This window comes from Talpa occidentalis, unplaced genomic scaffold (genome assembly GCF_014898055.3).
Source record: "Talpa occidentalis isolate TD23 unplaced genomic scaffold, MPIMG_talOcc4v2.1 talOcc4.10, whole genome shotgun sequence".
In the NCBI taxonomy this organism is placed as follows: Eukaryota; Metazoa; Chordata; class Mammalia; order Eulipotyphla; family Talpidae; genus Talpa; species Talpa occidentalis.
Window position 1 is genome coordinate 20,879,151 of NW_023600993.1, and position 10,846 is coordinate 20,889,996.

At 38.8% G+C, this 10,846-nt stretch overlaps 1 protein-coding gene across 15 annotated transcripts in view; it reads left to right on the forward strand.

Annotated features, from left to right (window-relative positions):
- Positions 1 to 10,359, forward strand: part of CMC1 (C-X9-C motif containing 1) — a 207,505-nt gene extending 197,146 nt beyond the window's left edge. For 13 of the 15 annotated variants that reach the window (XM_054692893.1, XM_054692884.1, XM_054692894.1 and 10 more), the window contains 2 exons: positions 7,838 to 7,928; positions 9,636 to 10,355. In XM_054692893.1, coding sequence (XP_054548868.1) covers positions 7,838 to 7,928; positions 9,636 to 9,756 — 212 coding nt within the window. In that variant the 3' untranslated portion in view covers positions 9,757 to 10,355. Of the gene's footprint in view, positions 1 to 7,837; positions 7,929 to 9,635 lie in introns of all 15 variants that reach the window. The other 2 variants (XM_037525436.2, XM_037525543.2) reach the window with 1 other exon arrangement.
- Positions 10,360 to 10,846: the final 487 nt, after the last annotated feature.

Genomic DNA, 10,846 nt, shown 5'->3' on the forward strand with positions numbered 1-10,846 from the left:
TTTTTTTCCTTTATAAATTTATTCCTCTGCTGGAATAAATTACACGAACTGAGCAGCTTGATACAATACAACTGTATTATGGTACATCTAGGTTTTGCTGAGTTAAAATCAAGATGTTAGCAGGAGTGCATTCCTTCGGGAAGCTCTATAGGAAAATCTGTTTCTTTGCCTTTTTCAGCTTCAAGGTGCCTGTGCTTCAAGATGCTTGAGCTTCAATGGGAGAAATACCAGAACAGGGTGATTAATAAACAATAGAACTTCATTTTCCATAGTTCAGGAGACAGGAAGTCCTTGTGGATTAGGGTGGCTACAGGCCTGGCTTCTGTGAAACACCCCTCCCTTCTGGGTTGCTGATGCCATCTTTCTGTTCCCGCATTGTGGAGATCAGAGAGAATTCAAACTCTCTCACACTATTATAATACCAATGATCCCTTTAATGGAGATAGTAGAATTTTGGGGAGACCTAAGCATCCATCCAAAACAACACACCCTTGTTTTACTTATTTTGCCATCTCTGAAGCCAACGGGAAAGATAACGTGTGTATGACCTGCTTACACCAGCACTTCTCATTTATACTCTTCTGCCTCCCTCTTCCACCTTTATTTTTTTTCAAAGATTTATTTATTTTTATACAAGAATTGGGGTACAGGCCAGAGATGTGGGGGGTGAGAGGACTCACCAGAGACAGAGCGGGAAACAAAACAGGTAGACGGACCGAAGTACACTGCTGAGGGGAGCAGCGGGTGAGACAGGAGAGGTCTGTCCCGCCATGTGGGTTTCTCCCTGGCAGGCCGGGAATGGAACTCGTGCTGCAGTGGCTGCAGATTGCCTCATAGGTTGCATCTTAACCCCTGCGCCACCAGGGAGGCCCCCTCTTCCACCGTTAAGGACTCTCTTAATTGTTTTAATAAGTTACTATTATCAAGACAGTATTGTTTCAGACCCATAGCTAACTGCCTTCAGGATAAGTCGAATGTTTCACAGGTCCCCTGGCTGAACATGTTGTAAACTCATTGTCAGCTCTATCCCATCTCCCTCCCCTAGCCCTACCGGAACCTGCTTTTCTTTTTCTGCTCTTCTTTTTTAAGTCATCAAACTTCATCATCATTCACCTAGCAAGAAATGTAGAAGTTGTCCTTGACTTTGATCTGTGTATCGTCATAGCTCATTATGTCCTAAGTCCTGACAAGTTTCAGTTGTAGTAATCTGCTCTCTTCATTCCCATTTCTTGATGTTTGAACCCCATATCATCTCTTGCTCAGATGATTGTACTGACTTCCTAACTAGTTTTCCTATTTCCTGCCTTCCCTTCCTGCTCTTTACTTCTATGCAGAAGGAACTTTTTGTGCCATCCACTGTTCAAAAACCCTTCTGATGATTTCCATCGCCCTTAGGACAATGCCTAAAGGTTTTAATACTGCCTGTTGGTCATAATTGGGTACATACCTTTCCTTCCTCACCTCAACCTCCATCCCACCTACACGCACACATACACACCCACACACCTGCATAACCAAATAACCTCAGATGTCCCGTTGCTTCTAAATTACCCTTTGTAATACATCCTGCCTTCTTGCCACTGTACCTTTTCCTGTGTTGCCTTTGTCCGAAACATTTCTTCTTCCACCTCTTTAGTTTGCTCAGTATGGATTGTAGCTTTAAAGTACTTCACATTGGAAGTCCTCCTTGGATGGGTTTGGTTTCCTCTTTGTGCTTCTGCACCGCCCTCCTGGCCCTTCTCCTACTAGAACAGGGGACAGACTCAGCTCTAGCTCTTTTTAATTGTGTGTCATCCTGAGGGAATGTTGATGGCTCCCATATGGCAGAATTCCCTCTCTGTCTTGTTCAGCATGCAGACCTCAGGCCCTGACATAGTGCCAGGCACATAGTCAGTGGTTTGAAAATGTTTGTTGAAAATTTTATGAGCCTATAGTAAAGTATGAAAGTTTGTAAAAAATTAAAATTTTAACTCAATCAGTTCTGATGAAGCCTGGTATGTGGTAAACGCAGCAGATGTGAGCTATTATTACTGGTGTTACTGTCACAAAGACAGGAATGTAGGTTTTTTTTCCTTCTATTTTGATAAGAAAAACAAAGATATTTACATAGGATATCTTAAACATTAAGGTAACAATATGACTTAGCAATTTCCCATGCAGTGTGTTGGAGATTTGGGCTGGCTTCAGCTCAGTGGTTAGTAGGGGAAATGTATTAGAGATTTGCCTATTTGCCTTTGGAAATTAAAACATTTTTAAAGGTATGAATGCAAAAGCCACTCTTTCAGTGTATGTGTTCTTTAAAAGGTGCTTTTGTTTCTGCCTATATTTTTTTCTATTTGAATTACTAATTTTATTGATTTCTTGGGGGAAAAATCCCACAAAATTCCTTTGGTTTTGTTAGAATGTTTGTTGGCAAATGCTCATTGATACATTTTTTAATCAGCTTCTCATCCAGTCTGGAATTATTGATAATATTTGGCTTTGTTGTTTGAATTGGATTGATTTCTCTTTTCAAACATCAAACTATGAACTATCAGTGACTCAAAGGTTGCAAAAAGATCCATAGTTCTGTTACCAAATTATAAACGAGTATTCATAGAGTCAGAACTAATTACAAAATCTCTCACATGAACTTCAGGAAATACTGTTCAAGCTGTCGGTTACACAGAATCATGCACTTTGCAACCTTTTGATGTTGATTCCTTCTGCTGGGCAGTCCTGAGAAGGAAGAGGACAAAGGCCTGTCCTCATTGTCTGTGCCTTGCTTCAGGTCTGCAGCGTTGTCTTTAGACTGGTGAGCTCAGAACTGAGGGTGACCTTCTGTTGTCTCTGGTGCTTCCAGAGAGGGTGATGATTACTGCAAAGCTCAGCCCTTAGACACTGTCTTCAGGGTCCCAGCATTACACTGTGAACTATACAAGTCTTCCCTTAAAAGATAATCTTTTCTGAGATCAGTTACTTCGAAGTTTTAATTTATATTGTAAATCTAAAACTGCAGGTACCTTTGTATGGGGGAAAATCTTATTAAAAGGCAGCACCAACCAACCTAGGCCCCCAAATTGTATCTTTTTCAGTTCTATATTTTTAAACCTTCTTATGATTCAGTAACTGGGTCAAATGATCTTTATACATTATGTTTAAAGTACATCTCTGTTTCTATTATCTAGTTCTTTATAAGGAAACAGTTTTATGCTTAAGATTTTCAGTTTGTAAGGTTGATGACATATTATCAATTTAGAGTAATTTTAAAATCTGCCCAACTGCAAGACCTTTAGTAACTAAAATTTTTCCATTTAGATAAAATCACAGTTCCAGATTTAAAGGTGTAACTATAAGGATAACACTGTAGTTACAGAAATAGTACACAGAACTTATATGTTAAAATTTGAAATTATGTTCTTATCTGAATATACTTCTGCTTTTTGTAATGTTGGAAAAATACTTTCTAAAAACTTTACTACTTAAGGAAATAATAGTTGGAAAGTTAGAAATAAGTGCTGTATGACGGTAGTTGTGTAAAAACTCCTAAATCTAGGCTTTCTTGAAAACTATATATTAGGACCTCCCTGGTGGTGCAAGGGGTTAAGCACACACAGCACTGTGAAGCTGTCCTCAGCCTCTGCAGCACAAATTTGATCCCCTGCCCACCAGGAAGCAACCTCCATGGCACAGCAGACCTCTACTGTTTTGGCCAGGAAGCAACCCACATGGCACAGCAGACCTCTCCTGTTTCGCCCACTGTCCCCCTCAGCAGTGTATTTCAGTCAGTCTGCCTGTTCTGTTTGTCTCTGGTGAATCCTCTCACCCTCCACCCCGCACCGCTGGCCTGTACCCCAGTTCTTATATGTATGAATAAATAAATCTTTTAAAAAAACTAAATTAGTAGAGATATAAAACGGAGTGAGTGGTTCTAATCAGACATCAACCATTGGAGTTACTTATTTTTTGAATTTGGTATGTATTAAAATTGTCATCTTTTTGAATGCTTTAGGTAAGTGGGTGACTGCATTTGCAAAAATAATAATGTTTGAAATTAATCAAATGAAAAGTGTAACATATTAAGTAGCCTGATATGCATATTTTTACATACAGCTATTACTCTATAAATTCTTGTCCTCAGCTTGATTATTCATTTTGGGGTATTATTTCAATGTTAAAATATAGTCAGAAGTTCCATAAAACAAATAAATTAGAATAATTCTAATCTGTTATTTCTCTTACTACCTTTATACAGAGGCTCCCCAGAAGTTTTCTCTTACATAGACTGGAAATTATATAGACTACTTGTACTTAATTATAATAGGGTTATTTTGCCCATTATCTTAGACTAAACTTACGAAGGTTTATCTCTTTTTCCTGGGTTTACTTGACCCAAATATTATTATGCACAAAGAATATTTTTTCTAAAGATTATTTGTGCATACAAGAGCTGGGGTACAGGCCAGAGATGTAGGGGGGTGAGAGGATTCACCAGAGACAGAGTGGGGAACAGAACAGGCAGATTGACTGAAATACACTGCTGAGGGGAGCAGCAGGCGAGTCAGGAGAGGTCTGCTGCGCCATGTGGGTAGCTCCCTGGCTGGTAGGGGATCGAACTCATGCTGCAGAGACTGCAGATTACTTCATAGTGCGGTGCTTAACCCCTTGTGCCACCAGGGAGGACCCCAAAGAATATTTTTACCGGTAGTTTATAATATGGTATTAAGTGGTTTCTTTCACAGAAATGAGGTTTCACAAAAGAATCTCAAACACAGTTTAAAAAGTCTTTAAGCATATTTCCTTAAACGTTGGAATAACTTTTAATAATCTCTCTAGTCTTACTAATTTCTGAATTCATTTTTATTACCTTAAAATACACCAGTGAATTAAAATTTATTTTCGTAGTTTTTAATGGTAATTAAAATTAAATCATCTGTAGAGAGAATTTGTTTGTAAGCTCTTTAACATTTACCATAACAGTGCCTCCCCTGTGGCGCAGCACTTGAGCGCTGGGCTGCGAAGCTGCCGGTGGCTTCTGCAGCTCCAGTACGATCCCCGGCTACCAGCAAGGGTCCCACATGGCACGCAGGCCTCTCATGCCGCACCCACTGTGCCCCTCAGCAGTGTAATTTGTCAGTCTGCCTGTTCTGCTCCCTGCTCTGGGTCTGGTGAATTCTCTCACCCTCCCGTGCTTCTGACTGTACCCAGTGCTTGTATAAATAAATAAATAAATAAATAAATCTAAAAAAAAAAAAAATTACCATAACATTGAAAGAGCAATTTAAATTGGATTTGTTTCAAAATACCACTTTAGAAGTCAGTTGGCAGTATTAGCAGCATCACTATCATCTGAATGTATGCTAATATGCTATGAAAGAATGATCCTCATTAAAATCTTGTTGCTAAACAAGTGACAAAAAACGTTACAAACAGCTTGAGGCTTCAGGCCAGTCACAGTTAATCCTGAAGAGATTTGGACAAGTGTGAAAATCTATAGACTGTGCCTTTGATTGTGATCAGAACACATAAGTACTATCAAGCATCAGTTTCATACCACAGACATTTTTATTCATTTAGGGAAAATGAATCTTAAAATAATGAAGTTCCTAAGCATTTTTGTTACGGATTTCTCATGTAAAAGTACTGGGTTTATGAAATCCAGAATGTGACTTTTGATAATTACCATTGTTCATGTTTTCCATAAAAGGGCTGGAGTTTGATAAACTAGAATATTTTCATTAGACAGAATTCATAATGCTAATGGTCTTTCTTCCAGACATTGAGTGAACTAGTCTGGTGGAGGCCTAGTGAGGTTCAAGTAGGGTAAGGTGGTGTAGGGGCATCAGCCCTTGTTCATCACCACTGGCAAATGTGGCAATTTTCTTAATCCCTTTGCGAATTTAATCACTTCTGGATTAACTTTATGTACATAATTCCTTTGAGGATTGCCCATGCCTTAATTTTTATTTGTGATCATAACCATGCTTCTACAAGGGCAGATCTCAATTATCATTCTATAAGTAGAAAAATTAACATGCAGGAATAAGTAGACACTTCATAGTGAACGTTAATAGACTTGTTGATCACCATGTGGCCACCCCTCTGGGTCTACATAGGGAGCTGGCTAAGTCTGTTTTGCCTTCTTGAGTTGTAGGGGTCTTCAGTGACAAAGAAAATTCCCTTGTTCTGATTTTGCCCATGTGCCCAGCTTATCTACACAGAAAGAAACCAGAACTTGTATTTTAGAATAAAAAAGCTACCCAGTTAGGGGCCTCCACTGGTGGCACAGGCAGTTGAGTGTAGCGCTGTGAAGCTGTCCACAGCCTCTGCAGCGCCGGTTTGATCCCGGCCAGCCAGCGAGGGTCTCACATGGCACGGCAGACCTCTCCTGTCGTGCCCGCTGCTCCCCTCAGCAGTATATTTCGTCAGTCTGCCTGTTCTGTTCCTCGCTCTGTCTCTGGTGAATCCTCTCACCCTCCTGCGCATCTGGCCTGTACCCTGGTTCTTGTATAAATAAATAAACAATTCTTAAAAAAAAAAAAAAAAAAACTACCCAGTCACATACAGGAATCAGAGAGCAAAGAGTGGATACTGACATCGTGAACTACAGGAAGCTAATCCTGTGTGTCTTTCAAGTGGAGAATTATATGTCACCCATAATTTATTGTGATTATACACATTAAATTACTTGAATTAAAGTCTGCATCTATTGTCCTTTTTCCTGATCTACTACGTAGCCTTCAAAATATGCTGCCATCTTGCAGGTAGATAGAAATATCTGTGCTGTAGGGATGTTCATGAGATTTTTGTGCATTTAACAAATTGTAATCATTTCTAGTTTCCTTTTTGTTACTTATTATAGTATGTGTCTTCATGGAGACTCCTAAAATTACCTACTTGGTTTAAGTAATCCTTATAACTCATATTCCTTAGTGACTGAACGGATAATGCATAGCTCAAAAAAAGAGATAGATTTTTAATTTTTTTTTGAAGAAGTTAAGAATATTCAGAAAACATTATTCCAACTTGTTTGCGAAGAATGAAAATTTTAGACATGACATGGAAATGGTTGGGCTGCTTACAGCACATTGGAGGCGGCACAGCCTGAAACTAGAGCAGCCGGTTGTCTCATGAGGAAGGACCAGAATAGTTCAGGAGAGTAGCTGCAAAGGGTGGGGAGCAAAGCACACCATCCGGTGGAAGGGATTAGGTAAGACCTAATCAGACTCAAAGCGAACACATGGGGGTAGCAAGTGGCCCTGCTGGGGATGGGTTTCACCAGACTTTTCTGGATTGGTGATCCTGAGAAGGCAGGATACCCGAGGGGCCAGTGCAACTTGAACAGCAAACTCCTTCCCTGGGACTTGGTCTGAAAACCATTTGAATTTTCTGGGGCATGCAAGAGTTGACTCAAGAATGGAGTGGAGCCCTGTTATCAGAAGTGAAGGCACCATGGCCGAGTTCTCTTAAGTAAAGGGGGTACTTTGATATCATAAAGACAAGGCATGCAGACTGGACAGCAGATGTCCAAGTCTGGAAACAACTCTCCTCTTGTTCTTATGTGTTTCTTCTAGAATATATTGTTTTTACTCTATTGGGAATCCTGCATATTCTCTCCATCACCAAAGTCTTCGTGAAGCTTCTCACTCTATCTCGGAGTCCTCTGTCCACTCATTTCTAAAAGTCAACTACATTTGTCTTACTCTGCCTTTTCTTCTTGTGCGTGTCTTTTGGGGAGCTTCTTTTTGTGCTGAGCACCATGTAGATGGTAGATGTTTAGAACAGAATAAACATCGTATAGAGTTGTTACTAATTATGTTGACACAATGCATATTTTCCTTTCCAACTTTTATTTCAGATTTTACCAAATGTTGCAAGGCCTCTGGAGTGCTTATGGTAGTAAAATGCCGGAAAGAAAATTCTGCACTGAAAGAATGCCTAACTGCCTAGTAAGTAGCTACTCCATTTCTATACTTCTGTGTATGTCTGTGTAATGTGCGCAGGTAAGAATATGCTGTTAGCTCACTACATGTCTGTCATATAGTCTGTATTTCCCCTCACCATATCCATAGTATTGTTGGCTAAATCTGAAATTTCAATTTGCTGAAGATTATTCTAAAATAGCAACATAAAATGTTTATGAAGGAGCTTTTTCAGGTTATATGCCAGTATTGTATCTGATTAAAAATATGAGGTCAGCAAGCAAAAATACATGATTTTTTCACATGATTTCACAAATTCCGTCTCATGAACAGGTTGACTTAGAGAGTATATTCTAAACGAGTTAATATTTATGTGGGTAACACATTGCTACAGGGCCTGGCATATAGTGGGCATTCAATAAATGTTAGCTTGATTTTTTAAAATTTTTTTTTTATTAGTTTTTGTTATCTGAATATTCATCATTTGAATAGTCTTCCATCCCTTGACCCCTGGAAACAGAAGGAAGAAAGAACAAGTCTTGTCCATCTTGGGAGAGTGGCTGGTTTGGGTGGGAAAAGACCATTTCTGTTTGTTTTGAAGAGAGAGAAGCAGCAAGAAACGAAGAATATGGCATTGGCTGCAAATAAATAGTTACTAAGAAAGAGTTTTATTTGACCAGTTTGGAAATTCCTTCAGATTCCCTTCTCTCTCTGACTCTCCTTATAATGCTCTTTTTCATTTCTCCAACATCTCTTCCTACTTCCCAGCCATTCCTTCTTTAACTTGTTATATAAAGTTGTTGATTTCCTAGATTCTCTTCTCATTTTTAAATCATTGGATGCGTGAATTGCATTCTTGGCAATTGCTTCCAGAGGGCATGACATTTCTCTGCTTCTCTTTTCAGGTCCAAAACAGAACTCAGCTCCTTCTACTCCTTGTGCATTGTGTGTGTGTACACAGTTACCTAGAATCTAGAATTTTCTTTATCTCCTAACTCTTACTGGTCATTTCCTATTGATTTCATGTCTTAAATCTCCTCCAGATTAATTTCCTCCTTTTCATCATAACTGCTCCTTACTCATCATTTCTTGTCTGAATTACTGTAATTGCTTATTTATTGGGCGTCCTGCCTCTCACCTTGCTCCCTCGCTTTATTTGCTGCATACTGCATATTCATCTAAGACACCAACTGATGCTACAGTTGCTCTGTTAATAGTGCCTTCAGGGTCAATTTTCTTAGTATGGCATAAATGAATCATCCACAATTTGACTCTTACCCATTCCAGCTGCATCTCAGGACATTTCTCCTGTGTGCGTAAATGGCTGCAGTGGTACCAGTGCACTTGCAAATCTTCATGCATCAGTTTTTTCTCATCTGTATGCCTTTCCATATGTCCTTCTATTTAGATTTCTATTTTGGTTGGTCCTTCAAATCGCAGCACAAGCATGCCCCACCTCTTCCCCATGTTTCCGTGATGCATTGGGCCATACTTCTGTCGAAGTTGTGTTCTCACTTGGATTGCCGATCTTGTCTGCTGTTTACCACACTGGGCTCCCTGTGGGTAGGAGCTGTGCTTCTCAGTGCTGGGACAGGGCTATCCAGAAAACCACTATAGTTTATGTCCTTTAATTTATGTCTCCTAAAGATGAATGTCTGAATATTATTAAAGTAAGCTTATATTAAAGGTTTACAAAGTGATTCACTTTAAGAGATTTTTATTTCCTTATTGTAGCTATCAGGATCCAGCCTTTTATGAAGAATGTAAACTGGAATACCTGAAGGAAAGGGAAGAATTCAGAAAAACTGGAATTCCTACCAAGAAAAGACTACAGAAGCTTCCCACAAGCATGTAGGCAAATGTTCAAGTGATACTCATGGAAACCACAATCACCTAAAAAGTTGGACTCAAGAAAGGGGTTTTGCTTTATCCTAAATTATGGAAATATTAAATTTTATCGATAATAAAGATTTATAAAAATTGCAGTGTTAAGCTTATTAAATGGAATAGAAGTACATACTGAAATGGGGTATGCTTGCCTAGTCATTATGGATATTTTATTTTTCCATGACTATAGTTCTTCAACAGCGCTAGTGATTTTTAGGGTTCCATATGGGTCTTATTCTCTTCCAATGGCTAGACTAACGGCTAATCATGAGAACCAGAAGTTACTAAAGGAAAGCAGGAATAGACAACTTTTAAAGGTGTTAATAATTAGGCAGCAGAACAGTATGGTTATGAGCCAGAATCCTTGTACCACTATTAACCATGCCACTGTAGAAATTAATCTCATGCAGTTATTGTGAGGAATTGCAGGCTGGTCAGAATGCACATAGAAAATGCCCGAGCCATGTTAGATGCTCTTGTTTTACTACTAGTAGTAAGGGCCTATTTGGAAACGTACATTATCCATCACTTATTTTCCTGACACCTTTAATGGAATTTTGTGTTTAATGGAAAACTTCCTAAAGTATGTTACTTTACTGTTGATTTGGCTATTGAAAATATTTCAATTTTTCTTAAAAAGAAATCATAAAATTAACATTCTGTAACATAGTAATGCTTTGAGGAACCAGTTTAAAAATTTGTCTCAATGCAATAATTTTGGTTTCAGGTTGAGCCGTTATATTAAAATTTTTTTCCCTGAGGGCTGTTCAGTCTCCACCATAAACATTGTAGACAGTTTCCAGGTAAGTAAATTTTGCATATATTTATACAATTTTCAGTGAAAGCACTGACAGAAATTACTAGCTGCTAGGAAAAGATTTAACTGTGGCCCCAAATCCATGGCAAACATTTTTTTTTTTTTAAGAAATTGGCTATATTAGAGCAAATAGTAAATAGAACTCTAAGGAACCAATGCAGTGTTCAGGAGCCATACTTCTAAGTGAATCTGTCAAAGAACTATTTTTTTCTTATTTGAAGCCCAAAGAAACCATATTTTC